Source organism: Myotis yumanensis, unplaced genomic scaffold (assembly GCF_028538775.1).
Source record: "Myotis yumanensis isolate MYYU_CA2020_CCGP unplaced genomic scaffold, mMyoYum1.0.hap1 SCAF_13, whole genome shotgun sequence".
In the NCBI taxonomy this organism is placed as follows: domain Eukaryota; kingdom Metazoa; phylum Chordata; class Mammalia; order Chiroptera; family Vespertilionidae; genus Myotis; species Myotis yumanensis.
The window spans coordinates 33,755,816-33,775,331 of NW_027223764.1; the positions used below are offsets into that span (position 1 = coordinate 33,755,816).

At 43.2% G+C, this 19,516-nt stretch overlaps 1 protein-coding gene across 2 annotated transcripts in view; it reads right to left on the bottom strand.

Annotated features, from left to right (window-relative positions):
• Positions 1-1,256: 1,256 nt before the first annotated feature.
• CCDC6 (coiled-coil domain containing 6) overlaps positions 1,257-19,516 on the bottom strand; it is a 109,983-nt gene continuing 91,723 nt past the window's right edge. For both annotated transcript variants that reach the window (XM_070432804.1, XM_070432803.1), the window contains 4 exons: positions 17,346-17,502; positions 14,763-14,863; positions 6,577-6,701; positions 1,257-5,566 (listed from right to left, as the gene is read on the bottom strand). In XM_070432804.1, the coding sequence (XP_070288905.1) occupies positions 5,372-5,566; positions 6,577-6,701; positions 14,763-14,863; positions 17,346-17,502 (578 nt within the window). In that variant the 3' untranslated portion in view covers positions 1,257-5,371. The remainder of the gene's footprint in view (positions 5,567-6,576; positions 6,702-14,762; positions 14,864-17,345; positions 17,503-19,516) is intronic.

Sequence of the window (19,516 nt, forward strand, 5' to 3'; positions counted from 1 at the left end):
TTCTTTTTTAAAATGAGAATGTTTTAGATCAATTACTAAGATCGCTCTTTGGGATAACTAGTAATCTTGAAAGTTGCATTGTCATTAGTAGGGTATTAAAAATAAGATTGTTAGAAAAAGATCTAAATATATTTAGTCCAATGTAATTTAGAATTAGGGGTGATATGTAAGTGAAGAGAAAAACTTAAGGAACAGGAAATAAGTTTCTCATGTCAACATAAACATCAGACACAAACCATAACGCACTGACTTTTTCCTCTAATTCTAAAGAAAAGGTTTAAAAGTTTGGGTCTGGATTAGACATTGGTGACTAAATACAATTGCATTTCCAAAAATTTCCTTGACTTAAATAGCTTATGTGTTTGTTAAAACAAGAACCCAGATTTACTTAGTTTTACATAAACACAAAACATTTGCTAAACCAACCATTTCAATTTTAGAAGAAACATGTGGACGAACACACAGGCTCTAAAAGGCATTAAAGGGAAAACAAGTCCTCATGCAGCTTAAACTTTACCTATTTGCTGTTAAAGCATCTGGTGCAAATCCTGTTTTCTTGCAACTCCACCTGAAACTAGAATGGCTATCTCTGTTACACAGTCCAGAAAACCGAAGCTGGTGGGTGGAAGCAAGACTGGAAATCTGAGGTCCTGGGTAACTTCCTGGTTACCACTGAACTCTAGCTGCCAAGAGTAGAGAAGCATTTTGAAATGGTGGTCATTTCAATTCACCACATGAGTAACCAAATTTAAAATTCACTTAATTAACTATGATAGTTACCGTGGAATCCTGCTTAAGCCAGAGTCGGTCAAGACTGGCTCAAGATTTATTTAGCACTTTTACATAGAAAGGGACTCAGGGTTAAACCGTTTGAACTCCTAACATGGTATCACAACTGGTTTCCTGAAGACTATGCTCCTAAGACAGCATCCTGCTAAGTACCGCGCTTGCCCCTCAGGGCTAACTGCTGGGCGCTTACTAAATGCAGCTGGCGAGCTTATGGAAGGCGACCGATTGATGTTTCTCTCTCTCTCCCTCTCACTTCCTCTCTCTAAGCATGTCCATAAAGATTTAAAAAAAAAAGAAGAAAGAAAGAAACAGAACAATACCAGCCCCTTTGTGTTCTCTTATTAAGTTTACTTTCTAAGGCAGCCTTTGGTACTTAGAATCTAAATTTGGTATCTGTCAGAAGCAACAGGGAAACAATGTTCATTTTCCCACTCAAAGAACAGAAATAAGGTTTAAGGCTCACGAGGTACATTTTAAAAAATTATCTTTATTTAGGTTTCTGATTCAGCACATGTATCAAAGACTAATCAACATAAAGAAGTAAATAAGACATTAATTGGAAGTCTTACATCTCTCTACACTCTGACCGAGAATGTCAAGATTGCCACTATTACCAGAACTCCAACCTCATCAAGTTGTAGACCAGCTGTCATGAACACACAGTGTGCACGGAGGTGCAGAGGCAAAAGACAAGCTAGCACTTGGCTCTCCACTCTTCCTTGCTGATGTCTTTCTGTTTGACAGTCCACTTTGCTTTCCATGCTCAGTTCCAAATAAAGTCCAAAGCAGCCTCAGGGTCAGCCTGACCGAATACGCTTCCGGAGGAATGCATTCTGGAACTGCTGTGCCTGCAGCTTTGTTTTTGCCAGGATGAAGTTCAGATCGAGATGTACAATACAATCTAGATGACGGTGCAGACTAAGTCGAGAACTAAAGTTGAGCAGTAACCCGAGTTAAGGCATGAATGCACACACGCACACGTGCACACACACACAGCACCCACACCACCGTGAACACAGGATTCCTCCAATTGCCTGACGAGAGGCAACCAGGGCTTGGCAGTTAACCACAACTGCTGAGCATTCTGGAAAACGCTCCCCATAATTTTATGCTAACAGCTGTGTGTGTATGTTTTATATTTTAAAAAAAATTAAAGAGAAATAAAGAAAACTAGAAACAAAACAAAAACCTAAAATTAACCCCTCATTTCTTACAATGGCTCTTGAGCATGGAACTCATGTAGCAGCGTCAATGGCTGGCTCTTCAATAATTTGGAAATAAAAGGTTGTTTTACTATGTATTTCTTTGGTAGTCATCACTACAAAGTTTTCAGTGTTGGTTACCTAAAAGACAAGTACTAGATAGAAGATCAAGTTACACAGAGAAATTTCTTCTGTACTGATTAAAGATAAAAATATTGAGCTCTCGAAGCACAAGTTACTATGCTTTTTTTTCTTGCCTTTACTGGTCACCCTCTACAAGCAAGGCTTCGTGCAGGAAAAGTTCATGTCTACCTAACAAAGGGTGATACATATTCTATTGTCTTACAATTGAACAGGTAACAAAAATTCACATTATCAATTATTTCTGGTCAAATCAGAAGCCAATTACAAAGGGACAGCAGCACTTGGTGTCAAAGCCACATTCTGGTCACACATTCATTCCATGGTTGTGGTCAGTATCTCAGGAGCTCAGCATTTAAGGCTCCTTTCAATCAACGAAGGAGCCAGGTGAATAAAACCTTAAATACTTCCACCATCTGCAACCCTCTAGAATTCTGCCTAAAATGCCAGCATGCTCTTGAGAGAAAAGCAGGTCAGAGCCCAGAGAAGTGTCAGGTATCAGGTAAGCGAATTTGGTTTCGCGTAAAAGGCATGGTAACCTGGCAATGAAGTACTTATCCTATTAGCAGCACAGTGGTAGCCAAGGGTCTCTGTCAGCAAGACAGGAAAATGAAGCTACTGAAGCTACTACTGCTCCCGCCGGCCTTCGGGATGGCTACGGATTTTTACAAAGGCCTTCCAGGAGTCAGTCCCGAGTTACCCTGGGCGAGTGGGCAACAGGAATGGCAGTAACCACGGTCAGCCCCGAGGAGAAACGGCTGAGGTGAGTCAGCTTCCCATGGGTGGGGGGGCTCTTGCCTCTCTGAGCTCGGTTTCTGAATCTGCCTTGGCAGGCATTGCCCAAGTGCGGCAGGCTCCACACGGGGTCACAAAACACTTTAAAAAGACACGAAACAGCATAAATTCAAAGTAGTAGTGTTTGTTCTATCAATTCTGAATGTCCGCAGGGAGAGGAAGTTAGATTTATGGTGAAAAGGTGCCGTCTGAAGGAGCTGTGTTCTAGTTTGAAATGAAATGACTAGCCTAGGGGACCCAGCACTCCATTTGGGCAGACGTCTGAATGTCAAGAACCTCGTCTCTAAAGGCATTGGTCAGGAACTACTTGCTCACTCCAAGTGCTTTGTCATTCTCCAGTCGGCGATGTTCTGACTTTTGTGCTTTCAGGAGGTAATAACTACACTGACAGGAAGCAGAAGGAAGGTCACTACATGATGGACTTCCTCGTTTGAGTGCAAGACACTGTCCAACAGCACTGAAGACTACAATCTTGTAGAAGATTCTTGTAAACATAGGCCATATTTCTCCTCTAAGAAAAACCAAGAACTGTACCATGAGGGCAAACGTCGTTTGCCTACTCTCCGAATGCCTCGGAATGGCAATGTACCAGGAGGGACAGTGAGCTGTTGGTGACATCCTCGGGTTTCAGCTGACCCCGTCTGATCATATTAAAAACCTAAATCCTCAGTAATAATATGCCAAACTTCTCCCCCTATTTGAGAACTGTACTATGATTATGTATATTACACACATTATAAATAAAATTTATATAGACGTACGATTTCTTCCAAACAATTGAGGAGTGACGCTCTCCGTTTGGGGGTGGGGGTGGGGGTGGGTGGAAGCAGGAAGAGGTGAAAAATCCTATTGTTGCTTTTACTCTCAAGTTCTTAAAATGCTAGTCAAACACTATTATTCAACAAGACCTTTTTTTTTCTTTCTGTAACTCTTAAATATGCATTCAAAGGCAAAAATGAAGGTTTCTATACTGTACAATATTAAATATCTACAATGTCATGGTTCCTTATTTTTAGGAGTGTGTTCAATAAAGAGCTAGCTATTAGAGATGGTTATCACAAAACATGGACTCTTAAAAATTACTGATAAATTAACTTTCAGTCCTCTGATTATATCCAACGGATACACATTCTCATCATAAAATATACATTCTCTAGGTAAGGTATTTCCGTCCACAGCATATATAAATATGCAAACACAGGTGGTAAAAATCACTTTACTACCAAAGTACAAAACAGTAACTGCCGAAAAGCAAAAATAAAGATGTTGCAGTCTTAAGAAAAGAGTGACTCACAGTGTTCCACTTCGAAGTGAAACCCAACGATTTATTTGTGCTAAATGCATGGGGATAACGTATTCAGAATATACTTCTTTGTACACACTGCACTTCTTATACTGGGCGAAATAAGCAGTCACCAATACTAATGTGCTACTTTCCTATACATCTCTTCTCTTGTCTGCCAAGCAATAAAGTACTGTGTGGCCATTATGCCAAGATATTTCTATAACATTCATTTCAAATAGTATCTTCTAATAATTTCGCACCTTTAAAATATTTGTTCAAACTCTATTTTAGGGAAACACAAATAAAGACTGGAAAGGGAGAATAGCTGTTGTTTGTTATCATCGCATTGCCTTCTGCAGCAGAAATCACACAGCACGCTCTAACCAGCCATCGCAACCACGGTGGGAGGACAACATTTATGGACGCACGTGAGAGGGGGCCAGTTTGGGAAGATGAACATTAAGGAAAAAGAAAGAATCACACTTTAATATACAATAATTACCCATCCCATGTAGGTGGAAAAGGTACAGCCACGTGATCCATTACTTTTGGCTGTTTTACAAGAGACGTGGATGCTGACCTACACTGAAAATAACCTATAAAAAGGGTATCTGTAGAAAGCTCTATTAACAGTCTTGGGCACTGATCCATCCAACTTTCCATTTTCCGCTGAAAGCTAGATTTCCAAATTGTAGTGCTGAACTATTGGTATGTTTGGTAATGGGGAGGGGGGGGGGGGGGGTTGGTGAGAACAGCTCAGTAATTTTTCTGCAAATTCATGGGGGGAAAATATAAAAAAAGATATCCCCTTTTTATTTTACAAACCTAAAAGCCAGGAAAATGAAGCTCTGGGGCCAAGCAAACAACGGCACGCTGCTGCTGAATTACCGAACAACGCAAAGCAGAGGTTCCAGCCGAGGAATGGACGCACGTGTCGATTCAAGTAAAACACTGATGGAAAGAGTCGTCTGGTTAGTGTTGTAACCCACAACACTGGCTGCGTTTCCGACAAACATTTACAACACAATTAATAGTGAAGCCTAGATAACCTCAGTGCAAATAAGTCAGATCCAAATATGCCAGGGGAAGAAGCCTTTGGCATTGAGTAGACGGCTCCACGGTACGAGTCCCAACATGAGATTCAGACTAAGCACATGCATTAAGGCTGGGAGGAGGGGTGCACCGAATGTGGCGAAGGGGCGGGCTGCGTGGTGGCTGCCGAGGGGACCGCGGGCTGCATGGGTGGTGGAGGTGGGGGCGGAGGCGGCTGGACCGGGGTCTGTGTGTTGGGAGACGGAGGCGGCGTGGGCCGTTTGAATTTGTCAGGACTGTTGCTTCTCCGTGGCGAAGGCCTCTGTAGAAAGGACAGGAGCAGTAGGTCAGTTTAGGGACAGACAGCTCATTTTTCCCACAGCCTGACTCAAGAGCTGAGGCCAGTGAAATGCTGACCAGCGATTTCCTTGTCCATCCCTACTGATTTCTAAACTAGTAATGAAAACTCCAACAAAGTCAGGTTTATGACTAACACCTATGAAAAAGCAAAAACACTATGAAACTTGCCTTGACCAAAGTATTGGACTTGTCCCCCTTCAATAAATCAGTCCTAAAAGTAAGGCAGAGCTGTCACACCCTCCCTTACATTAGCACTAACAAAAGTTTTCAATATCCTAAAAGCTTGAGCTAAACCAAAAACGTTTCTGCTTTTACATAGAGCCCTCAAACCAGCAGAACAGCTTCAGAAAAACCTTAATGCTCTTGAAGAATAGTTTCTTGTTTAAAGATTTCCTTACTGGGAATACCTTGAATGCAGTCTTGTTCTCAAACCCCTATTAGCTACATTTCCAATTGCTCTATTAGCCAACTAAATAACCAGTTCTAAAAAAAAAAAGATCCCCTGAGTGAGGTTTGAACCAGATGCACTTGAGGTTCCTTCTAATTTCAGGAGGAAAAATTCTGCATGAAACTAGAAACAAAGCTAATTTCAGAAAGCATATTGAGGGCCAGTGAACTGTGAAGGTGCAGACAATAAATATTCTAGACATTATGGCAACTAACAGTAATTGGTTATGGCAAGGAGCTGGCCAGAGTTCAATCAAGGCATTGGCCAGAGTTCAAAGTAAGTTTCACAAGGGTGATTTTTCAAGGAAAGCGAAGTTGAAATTTTGCTTCAGGGATAGATTTTAGTGTCAACACCAGAATTCGGTATCAGACTGTTAGGAAGTCTCTATGTAGTTTTTAAGGTGAACTGGTGGAGGGAGGGAGGAAGAATGGCGAATGTCTAAGGGCATTGATCCTGGTCTCCTAAGGAGGACCAGTGAGACCGCCATCTGGGGTAAGTGCTGCTTCCCACCACGTGGTACTCACTGTGATGCCGTGGGATGCTCCCATATGCTGCACATGAAGACCCGGGGAATTGTAGTAAGACATGCCGGCTCTCGTCAGTGAAGTTGGTGGCGTGAAACCAACCGTGTGACTTGCATATGACAGACCTGAAATATAACAAGACCTTGTAAGCATTATTTCAAACTCAAATTATCTGTTGTCCTTGACCATCTAGGAGGCTCCAAAGTGCAGAAGTTCTCAGTCACCCACAAAAATGAAAATAGGTGAGGGGCACAATGGGCTCAGTGAATGGCCTGCTGGGTGACAAGGGATGTAAAAGTCAAGCCCTGGAACAGAATAGAGAACCAGAAATAATCCCATGCATACATGGTCAAATGATCTTCAACAAGAGCGCTGAGAATTCACCATGGGGAAAGGGTAGTCTCTTCAACCAATGGTGTTTGAAAAACTGGATACCCACATGCAGAAGAATGACACCGGACCCCTAGCCCTCATGTTATACCACACACAAAAACCAACTAGAAATGGATTAAAGACTTGAATGTAACACTAGAAACTGTAACACTCCTAAAAGAAAAAAAAACAGGGAAAGGCTTTCTGATATTGGTCTCAGCAATAATTTTTCAGATATGACATAAAAAACACAGCCATAAAAGCAAAAATAAACATCAAACTAAAAGCTTCTGTTCAGCAAAGAATATAATCAATGGGGGTGACCTACAGAATGTGAGAAAACGTTTACAAACCATGAGTTAGATCCGCAATTAATATCCAAAATATATAAGGAACTCCTACAACTCAATAGCAAATAAGTAAATAACCCAATTAAAAAACGGGCAAAGGCCTATTCTCCAAAGATGACCTACAAATGACAAATAGGCATATAAAAAGATGTTTAATGCCACTAATCATCAGGGAAATGCAAATCAAAACCACAATGAGATATCACCTTACACCTATTAGGATGACCATTATACTATGCGACAGTAAGCAAAGAAGGATCTCATCCTTTGAGACAGCATGGAGGGACCTAGAGAATATTATGCTAAGCAAAATAAGCCAGTCAGAGAAAGACAAGTATCACATGATCTCAATCATATGTGGAATCTAATGAACAAAATAAACTGATGAACAAAATAGATCCGGAGACACAGAAGCATGGAACAGACTGTCAAATCTTAGAGAAGGAAGGCAGAGGTAGGTGGGAAGAGATCAACCAAAGAACTTGTATGCATATATGCATAGTCCATGGACACAGATAATGGTGTGGTGAAGGCCTGGGGAGGGGAGGAGGGCAGAGTGAGCTAGAAGGAGTCAATGTTGTAATACTTTCAACAATAAAGATTTTAAAAATAAATACATAGGTAGATAAATAAAATTTAAAAATATATATGTAAATGTTGGCAAGGAATGTGGAGAACTTTGAACCATCGCACACTGTTGGCAGGAATGTACATTGGAGCAGCCACTATGGAAAACAGTATGGATTTCCTCAAAAAATTAAAAATAGCACTACCATCTGACCCAGCCATCCTACATCTGGGCACTTATGCAAAGAAATGAAATCAGGATATTGAAAAGCAATTTGTGCCACCATGCTCACTGCAACAGTATTCACAGTAGCCAAGATATAGAAACAACCTAAATCCTATCAATAGATGAGTGAAGGAAGAAAATATATATGTACAATGAAATATTCTTCAGCCTTGAAAAGAAAATTCTTTTTAAAGAGAACACAAATGAACCTTGAAGACATTATCTATACTAATAAAAGGGTAATATGCTAATTATACCAGGAGACCTTCCGGACGTCTTTCCGGACAAAGCCATGGTGGTGGGACGGAGGTAGAGGCGGTTAGGAGCAAGCAGGTCAGGAGGGGAGGGCAGTTGGGGGCAAGCGGGGGGGGGGGGGGGGGCGGGGGGGCAGTTGGGGGTGAACAGGCCAGCAGGGGGGGCAGTTGGGGGTGAGCAGGCCAGCAGCGGGGGGCAGTTGGGGGCAAGCAGGCCAGCGGGGGGGGGGGCAGTTGGGGGTGAGAAGGCCGGCTGGGGGGGGCAGTTGGGGTGAGCAGGTCAGCAGGCAGAGTGGTTAGGGGCAATCAGGCAGGCAGGCAGGTGAGCAGTTAAGAGTCAGCGGTCCCAGATTGCAAGAGGGATGTCCGACTGCCGCTTTCAGACATCGCCCGAGGGGTCCCAGATTGGAGAGGGTGCAGGCCGGACTGAGGGACTCCCCCACCCCTGTGCACAAATTTCATGCACTGGGCCACTAGTGCTAACATTAAGCCAGTCACAAAAGGACAAATACATATATGAGGTATCTAAGTCAGACTCATAGAGGTAGAGAGGAGAAAGGTGGTTGCCAGGGGCTGGAGGTAGGAAGAGATAGGAAATCGTTCCATGGGCAAAAGTTTCAATTATACAAGAATAAGTTTTAGAGATCCGCTGTACAACACTGTGTAATATACAGTTAAAAATTTGTTAAAAGGGTTGAGTTCATGGTAAGTGTTCTTATCCCAATTAAAAAAACAAAGTGAACTCTTGCCAGGAAAAATAATGAGACAAAATCACCGTGTGTGCTCATGCACAGGTGCAATCAGCCGTAAGGCAAACAAAAACCATCACAGAACTTTGCAACTGCAGGATACTCAATGAAGAAAACAAAAGCCCTATATATGTCAATGTTTCCCCAAAGAAACTGATATTCAAGGAAGAAACAAGCCCCAGCGCACTATAATGTTCTACAGTCTCCACCTAAGACCTGAGAATTATCTCCAAAGTGTTTTAAAAGTGCATGCCCAGACTCCCCTCATGATTAGATAGGGCTGGGTTGAGGTCCTAACAGTTGTTTTTTCCCAAACATTCCTAACGTGGTCATCACCCACGTGCAGTCAAGCAGTGCTGGCCATTTCTCGTTAGGTGCTGTTGGTCCAGTGGTCCAGAGCATCACTTACTTATCAGTACGTAAACGTGGCTATCTTTACATCTTTGTGTTCCCAGCATCTACCAGGGTCTCTAGCACAGGTCAAGCTCCATATGGATGAATGCAGTAAAAATGGAAACAAAGGAGCAATCTGGGGAGTTTGGATAGAAATATCTATTGTCAATCACTGTGTTTCCAAGATCAGCTGTTGGATGCCAAGCAACATGAACTCTCGGTAGGGCTTGTGTTTTCTCCATTGAATATCCTGAAGGTGCAAAGCTCTGTGGTGAGTTCTGTTTGCCTCTTTTCTGAATTACATCAAAACCGGAAGCAGTTTGGGAAGCTTTCCCACATTGTACAACATGTGGAAAATGTAGCCACGACACGGAGCCACTAAGCCAGTGATTGCCAAAGTGGGCGCTACCGCCCCTGGTGGGCGCTGCAGCGATCCAGGGGGGCGGTGATGGCCACAAGTGCATTTGGGGGCATATATCTTTCTGTTTAATTGCTATTAAAATTTTTAAAAAATTAATTTCCAGGGGGCGCTGAGTAATATTTTTTCTGGAAAGGGGGCGGTAGGCCAAATAAGTTTGGGAACCACTGCACTAAGCCTACCTTTAGCTGTCCTGTCCCAGAACTTGCTGCGCCTCCACATCCACTGTTAAGGGTTTGCTTTATTTCTTGGTTTGATTAGCAATAGGTGCTGCTTTCTATTTGATCTATTTCCGTTTCTGATTGTGGATATTCGGCCCACGTTTACAAAATGGAGGCTGGGGGTAAAATACAAGGCGTTGGGAGCTAAGTGGCCATTCACTGTGATGTTTACGCCGGGAGCGGGAATAAGAGGTTTTCTTTGAACAGCTTTGGGGAATATATGATTCTAAGTCTATTTCTTATGAAAGCAGTGAAATTTAAGAGAAAGGCTATAAAAGTGGATCCTTCTCCCCAGGCAAGAGAAGCTCAGAGAGTTCAATTCATAATAACAAAAATAAGACCCAGCTTATTTTCCAGTATTACAAGGTTTATTATTATGTTAAACTGCTAATCAAAAATCTTCAAAGACTCCTACTGTTTATCTAAATTTAAAAAACTTCTCTTCTTAAAAAAAAAAAAACAAACAAAAAAAAAAAAAAAAACAAAAAAAAAAAAAAAAACTTCTCTTCTCCGGCTATTATAATTCTCTTCTCTGGCCTATGCATTTGGCTCCAAACTATATCTCCTGATGTTCCCGGTCAGTGGATATCAAAGCCCTCGACCAACCCAAATCAAACGAATCAGAATCTATGGGGAACAGGGTCCCAGGGCATCAGGTGTGAAGATCCACAGTGACCTTATTTATCACTTGATTCTGACCCCCATATCTCAGTTCATACTGTGCCCTTTGCCTGGGATAGCTTCTCTTCACTAGTAACTAATCCTCCTACCCCTCAACCCCACCCGGGTCAATCAGGACCTCACGCAGCCTCCTGGAAGAGGCCAAGAGCCCAGACTCCACAGCCGACTGCCACATTACCTCAGCATCTAGTTCTGCCACTCGGCATTGAGCCACTGTGGACTTTTACTCCTTCAACTGTAAAATGAGATTATCGGTGTGACCTCTCAAGGTTGTTGTGAAGATGAAATGAGTTAATATTGCAAAATGCTGAGAGTGCCTGGCACCAAGTGAAGGCTTAGGAAGTGTCAGCTTATGAAGGCCCATCTCAAAAGCTCTGCAAGCTGGTAGCTCTCTGCTATTTGAACCTCTTTTCAAACGATTTCGCTTTTTTTATTGTAAGTTATTTTAAAATAGTTTATAATTCACAAGAAGCTATAAAAATACTACAGGGTTCCCATGTACCCTTCCCCCAGCTTCCCTGAATGACATCTTACATAACACAGCACATTATCAAAACCAGGAAACTGGCATTGCTCCAATACAGGTGACAACTATTTGGATGTCATCTGGCTTTACTGTATTGTGTGTGTGTGTGTGTGTGTGTGTGTGTGTATGTGTACAGCTCAATGTAGTTTCTTCACATGTACAGATTCGGGTCACTGTCACCACAACCAGGACACAGAATTGCTCCATCACCACCCACCAAGAAACTCCTTTGAGTTAGTCCCTTTAATCCTAACCCCTGGCCAGGACCAATCTGCTCTCCAGCACTGTGATTCTGTCACAATGAGAATGTTATAGAAATAAAATCACACAGGATGTAACCCTTTGAAACTAGCTTTTCTCATTCAGCACACACCCTGGCAATCACTGGAGAATGGAATTAGAAACCATGTGGGTGTGCATGGTGGGCAGTGGGTGGGGTGCACACCCTTTTTGAAACTTAATTACTCCTCACCCTGATGAAGGCACATGAAAATATACTAATTGGGAATGTCTCTTAGTCTGTATAAAATAATGGACGACCTGAAAAACACTCTCCCCATAGCTAATCCACATATACAAGTCCACATATAATGAACAAGGAGATCTTTCCTAAGTTCTAGGAAATTTACCTCTCAAATTGTGAAACAGGATTCAACATATCTCAACAAGCTGGTGAAAATGCAAGACTGCCAATGTCGAATGGTAAGGGAGGGAGAAGAACCAACGTGCCTAAAGTGGAAATAAAAACTGCAGAAACAGCGTCATTCCATTAAGGAAGTGATTCTCTGAGAACCACAAAGTCTCCCAAAAAAAACAAAGTGAGGGAAGTGGGGGTTCTGGAAGAGATTAACCAGAGACCTTATATGCAAGTATGCATAACCCTGGACAGACAAGAGTGCGGTGAAGGCCTGGGGAGGGGGCAGGAGCGAGGGGGAGGGGGGGGGCATCTATAATAATTTCAACAATAAAGATAAAATAAATAAATATAAAATGTAAAAAAGAAAGTGAAAAAAACACATGAAAATTCGGGTTTTGCTGATGCACTTATATATAGGACTGCAATGGACTAGAATAGGAGTAATTCTGCTGCGAAATAGGAGATAAAATCTACTTTGATATTACAGAACTTAAAATAGGATACAAATATTCTCTCTTAGCCTGGATAAAAGAAAAAAAATCCTGGTGTTATTTATTGTGTAGTTTAAGGGGAAACCAAATAGCTTATTTATACAAGCAAGACCCACACTATAGGGACAGGTGTGATGAAAGTCAAAATTATGAACATAGAATATCTTCTTCAGAACACTTGTTATAAGAGAAGTTTAAGGTTGCCAACAAAGGTCTGACTTTATTATTTTCTTTCAATGACCACAACATTATATTTAATGAACTGGAAATTACATGCCTCTAAAGATTTCTTTAGGCTTAAATACACAGAACATTAAACTATAGGTACTATGAATCGGCATTACCCACCAACCATAAAAGCTACTCTCCATCTTGCTTCTTCCTAAGTCATGCCTTCCTTTTAGGTCAGTAAATGAGAAAGCAATAAAGACCTTTATCATGGTAATGAAACCCAAATGCTCTTTGGGGAAAATTGAGAAGCAGCTAAGAAGGGAAGCATTGGGAGAGACATAAAGGCCACTGGGAAGTAGGAGAAACCGTTTCAGAAATATCCTTTGGGCAGGAACAGGAGCGATGACCATGACACAGATCCAGACAGAAAGTTGTTTTTGTTTGCAAACAGCCTCTCTTTATGCTGCTGGATGCCAGAGACAGTACGCTGGACATTTGTGAGCGCACCGCCACAGCCACGCTTGGTTGTAGGACTTTTGATTTCACCTCTTAAAAATGAACAAACCACAGCATCACAGAGCTGGGCTGGGTCCTACACTCGCAAAACCAAGCCATTCCTACCTCGCGCTTTCCCTCTAGCTACCTGCGTTGCTGCAGCATGTCCCCTTTACCAACCTGAAGAACAGACAATATGAGACGTCACCCTAACACGAGGCTCGTTTACTTTCCCAAACCACAAGACCTTTACTGCCATTATCCTTCCAAGCAGTCACTCCTTCTCCACGCCCCCCACTACACACACACACACACACACACACACACACACACACACACACACTTTCCCCCCACCTGTTTAAAATCTGTGTAGCAGCAAGCACAAGAAGTTCAGTCTCTTCACGTCAGTCACAAGACTCAACCTTTGGCTGCTACATTTTCATTCCTTCCTCCCCTCCACTCGCCCCCAGGCTGTGCTGGTCCTGGAGCCGGAGACCCCGGGAGAGTTTTCGGGGTCAGATGAAGACAAGCACGCCTTTGAGGGAGAGGCTTCTGAGGAGCAAAGTCAGCTCCTTCTGCATGGCCTGGTACGAGGGCCGAGTCCCACTCTCGATCCACTGAAAATAGCTCTCAAAGAACCCAGTGGGAGGTGTGCAGGAAGCAGCTGATCCATGCTTCTCTCTCATCGATGTTTCTGTCTAGCCCTCTCCCTTCCTCTCTCTGAAATCAATAAACACCGAACATAGGCTTTGCAACAAGACACGCCCTTCCCCACCACTTTCTGGCCATGTTTTAACATGGGAAAAATGGTGCCTAGGTTAACTTTGGCGAATAAAAATTAGATAATGTAGGTAGAACATAATGAAGAAGCCATAAAATATGTGCTATTTTCACCGTCCTTATATATATTTATAAATACCCAGGTCCTCAAAGTGTTCTTTGAAGCAGCATCACCATCTTATTAGTTCCCATGCTAGTGAGTTAATAAATCTTAAACCTACTTAAAAAAAACGGGGGGGGGGGGGGGGGGGGGGAAGACGTGCTATGATGCATCTTAAAAATCTACCCACGGTTTTGTCAATGCATCAGTATTTAAAATCGCAAAGACAGTCTTTTAAAAACAGTTTGGGGAGTTAAATTCCTTCTAGATTAAAAAAAAAGAGAGAGAGAGAAACATCAGTTCCCACTATAACATTTATACTTAAAAATTACAAGCTAAACCCTGGCCGCTGGCCGGTTTTCTCAGTGGTTAGAGCATCAGCCTGCAGACCAAAGGTTGCAGGTTCAATTTCTGGTCAAGGGCACGTGCCTGCCCCTCCCATAGGGGTATATGCAGGAGGCAACCAATAGATGTTTCTCACGTTGTCGATGTTTCTCTCTCTCTCTCTCTCCTCCCTCCTTTCTACTCTCTCTCTGAAAATCAATGGAAAAAATATGCTCAGGTGAGGATTTAAAGAAAAACTACAAACTAAGACTCAGTCTTGATAGTGATTTGTTTTTATGTTTCTCAAAAACACATGACCGCCTTCTCTCTCTCTGTTTACAAGACTTTTATCTGATAAAAGGGAACACATTCAGGGATGCCTAGTAACGTACCAGAAATCAGTCCCAGAAGCAGCGAGCACAGGTACTCACCCGGGGAGATGGGCCTGCTTGAGCTTGGAGAAGGAGTGTAAGGGATCGGGCTGGACACAGTGCGAGGTCTTAGTCCTTGTGCAGACATCTCATTAAAACACCTAAGAGGAAGGGGGAGATGATCAGCACCGCCTGCATTTCAACAGTTCTTAAGAGAGCTCTGATGAGCAAATGCTTGGGGTTCACATCCCAGTGTGTAGAGAGCAATGCTGTAGCTAGGAGACACCTATGAACATGGGCTCTTGCCAGTCACTGCTCAGCAAACCTCTCCCCAGGGCTTGGGTTGGGGAATCTGGAGCTCCCAGCTCAGCATGGGGACCTAAGGACACAACAGAGAGGCCGGGCTTCTCTCCATCACACAGCAGCTATCGAGACTCCACCTCTACTGTCGCAAGAATTACAGAGACGTCCGTCTTTTAATGGCCACATTTAAACTGTTCTTTGAAACAAACCCAAACAAGCCCTCTGGGGTCTGTGTGATCAAATTAAAGCTTAAAGATACATCTTTCTGTGAACCAAATGTTGATCGTGTACAAGGCAAGCCTTCCTTAACAAAGTCACACGTTGGGATGTGATAGAGTGCTGATGAGGAGAAATTACTGTGTGAGAGACGCCCTAGTAAGTTATCTTCCACAGGCCTTGCGGCCAAAGTAAAGAACGGGCTGGGGTCTGTGTCCCGGGGAAGATCTCAGCCCTGATACTCAATCAGTTCATGAGTGGAACTTTAGCGCTGTCATTGCTACACTGGCTTACTCGACAGGAAGAAAGCCATGCTGCTGAATCTGACATACACCTCTCACCTAGACACCCACCACTGACTCTTCTCTGCTCTGTAGAGCAACCCCCATGGAGGCACAGGCTTCTTGTATGCTACCATCCAGCCAGCAGCTAAGACGGCTTCTTGGTTTTTGAGGAATAAACACACTTGTAGAAGCCTCAAGTGTCTATTTTTTTTCCTCCCAAATTCCTGGTAGGGAAAGGAGATGATGTCTTTATTAGGAAGCTGTACTCTGCCTAAAATACTCTGACGTGCAAAAGATAAAGCAAATCTTCTGGCGTGGATACCAGTTCTGGGAAAAAATGTTCATCTGGAGCCTGAAGGAGTTTTAGTCGTGTCACCATAGTTGGAGGAAATTCCAGAGCGCCTCTGGCTCAAGATCAAGCACAGGGTCCCGTGTGTGTGAACAGACAGTCTGCTCAGTGCCTCAAAGTAGTTAATAAAGTAGTTGATAGGGCTGATGTGTTTTTTAATCCCAATGGTTTTCAGAGGATAAGAATTTCAGAGAGAATGGGACACTGTCAGAAAGAAATCAATGAAATTCAGAGGTAAGAATAGTTTTATATAAACTTTTGAGACCGAATACTCTTTATTCTATTCACACGAGGAAGCATATACATAGATTCTTTAATTAGGATGCCCCATTACTCTGTTTTTATACTTTTTTTAAATTATAAAATTATGGACCTTCACTACAGGAAAATCTCAAACTTTTCTTGAAATGACAATACCACTGTCCACAGCAATTTGGCCCGAAGCCTTGTTAGCGCCCTGGATCTAGTCAGTAACAGAAACAAAAGCAGAGTGCTGCTGTGTAAACACTGCCCACATGCTCTCAAGCAGTGTGTTCTGACTTCCCCAGCACTAGCAGACTCTGGTCTCAGACATGGGTTCCTTGGCCTGTGGAGGGGCCCGGAGGAGGCTCGGTCTCACCTCCCACACTGCGATACCGACCAAGTAAGGCCAGGGCACCCCTGATCCAGAACAGGAAATCTCCGTGCAGAAATGATCTGGTTCTGAGGCAGACTAATACCCCAACTGCTGGGTTTTGCTGCTGACTAAGCAGTTTTTCTAAGGTGAATGTGCTGCTTATCTTCACAGTCACCTTACTCCCAGAGTTGGGGGTGGAAAGGGGAAGGAGGAGGTAGCGGGGAGAAAGAGGAAAGTCTGGATGAGAGAGAAATGCTGATACCACTTTCTCTGGTTAACCAAAGGTTGACTCTTATTTCAGCCCATTTCTCAGTGGGACAATCGGGGGGGCTTGATGACACTCTTCAGCAGATAAATGCAGTGCATTATTTTTTTAAAGTAACTGCAGAAAGGCTCAAAGGTTACCAAGAATGTTAAGGCAAGGCCTCTGGCTTTCAACAACCTCCTGTCTCCTGCTGATTCTTTCACCCTGTGAGTACGTTTCCTCGGGCTGTACCAGGGCTCGCTTACCTGCATCTACAGCTTCAAGTGCTCCCAGGCTTTAAACAGACATAACCCAGGATTAGACCCGTTTACCAACACATGCGAACTAGCCTCTCTACACATAACCCTGCCTCCACTGCTCCCCCTACCAAATAATTCTGGGAAGGACATTTCCCCACCTATCTTTTTGGGTTTAAGGAAAATGGTCACTTCATGTCCCCCATTCTCAGCATCTACTTTGATGCAGTGGTGTTCATCATCACACCAAATAAATGTTAGAGCCATCCCCTTCCACATCTAACAGGATGTGAACAGAGACCTTTTAGAGCCTTTGTTAAAATAAACCAAAAACAAACAAACAAATAAGCAAGGCTCATAAGACCAGTGCACACCTTTCGTCATCCATTTCCAAGCTGGACTCGCTCTCGGAGAGCTGTCGACAGAGGGCTTCTCTCCTCTCCATCTCCCTCTGCAGCTTCCTCTGCAGCCGCAGGTTCTCTTCCCTCATGTGACGCTCCTCCTCCAGATACTGCGCCATCTTCTCTGAGTCTGAAAAGCCAGATTTCTCAATGAAAACGTGGCCCATGCACTCACTCACTCACACATAAACCTTGACCAAGACCCCAGCAGTCCAGCTCCTAGGCTATAGACAAGAACTGTCTTAAGCCAGGAGTCCTCGCTCTCTCATACTTTAAATCTGGATTTAAAGTTTACCCCCGAGTACCAACGTTTACCGATGATCTGCATTTAGACAAAAATACAAAAAGCAGCGTTGGGAGTTTAGGCATCTTCACCCCCACTTCCTTGCCTTCTAAGGGGCCTGAGGTGGAGGAGGAAATGGTGGAGGTGCAGCTAAATCTGGACTTGGCAGCTACCAGAGCTTCCTGCATTCCTGGAGCTCCGAGGGGAGGGGGCTCCATCAGGGAAACAGAACCAGCCCACGGGTTGCCCTCTGGGCACCATTTCTGCTGCCCCTCAACTCCACACACAGTGTGGCAAGTCACCCACGGAGCCTTCACACTGTCAGCACACCCACGGCGCACTGCGGTGGAGGCGCACTGAGAGCCAGTGAGCTACAGCATGCTGGGTAATGGTTATAATTCCCTTTTAAAAAATAGAAATTGACATAGTAAACAACTTCCATGTTTCAACTAAGATTAATTTTGATTGTGATTGTGTGATTGTGTGTGTGTGTGACTCACTCACAGCCTTCCCGAGTCAGAGAGCAGGTAAAGACCTGCACGCAGCCCAGCTCTTGGGATGGCACCTTGGTTATGACAAATACCCCTTCCTGAGGAGCTGGCCATACAGGGGTGGGCAAACGTAGGCTCACAGTGGTGGGCACGTGAAAAGGTTTATTCTTGAGTTAGCAGTTAGTAATTACTGTATTATTTACTTGTATTACAACTGTAAACCTACTGCTGTCCACCCCTATCTGTTGAGGTCTCCACTCCAGCATCCATCTCCCAGCCAGAGCTGTCTAGCCCCGCGGTAGACACTGGACCTAGTGGGATTCTCTCTCCCAGATTCCTGAAATGCAGAACGGACACCTTCACGAGGCTCTAGAACAGGGGTAGGCAAACTTTTTGACTCAAGGGCCACAATGGATTCTTAAACTGGACCGGAGGGCCGGAACAAAAGCATGGATGGAGTGTTTGTGTGAACTAATATAAATTCAAAATAAACATCATTACATAAAAGGGTACGGTTTTTTTTTTTTTTTTTTTTTTTTTTTTTTTAGTTTTATTCATTTCAAACGGGCCGGATCCAGCCCGTGGGCCGTAGTTTGCCCATGGCTGCTCTAGAATCTCTTTCTGCTGAGTCCCTGGTTCGCAAGCCCCATCGTTGTGAGGTTATTCTGGGCAGCATTCTGGCACATTCCAATAAATGGCATCACATGACCTCCCCAATCTTTTTCTGGTTTACCTCAGACAGAATCTGTTGTTACTAAGGAACCAAAATAACCTTACACAAAACTCAGTGTCTACCCATCTTCCTGCTTCTTCCTTTTCCCTGTCTTAGCTATTAGTTTGGAAAAAGTAAAACCTCTAAAAAAAAAAAAAAGGGGGTGGGGGGGTAATATCTACTTCTCTATTCTGAAAAATAGCTACCCAGTCAAAGTGGCCATGATCACGTCTGAGAGAGTTCTACAGGTTATTGCTCCATAGTTTCAGCCCGTTCCAAACTTAAGAAGGAAGGAGCTGAATGCCACATTGGCCATTTCTCTGCCACAAACAGACCCTATTTCAACTCCCAAGTCCATCGAATTAGTTTCAGTTTTAAGCAACTCTAGGAAGGTCTGGTACTTTAGCAAATAATGACTTTTGAGGATAAATATCCCATGACTTTTAAGACATCATCATTACAGAACATCCTTATTTTAGAAATTTAAATAAAAACACCAAAATTAATGAACACTATTATGTACACTAAACACTAGATCCCTCCGTTGTTCTCAATATAATCAAAACCCTGCTGCTTCATCCAGTTGCAAAAGTCCCTTTAATTGAAGGCATGCTGGGAAAATATTTACAAAGCACACTTTTAATATACACGATTTAAA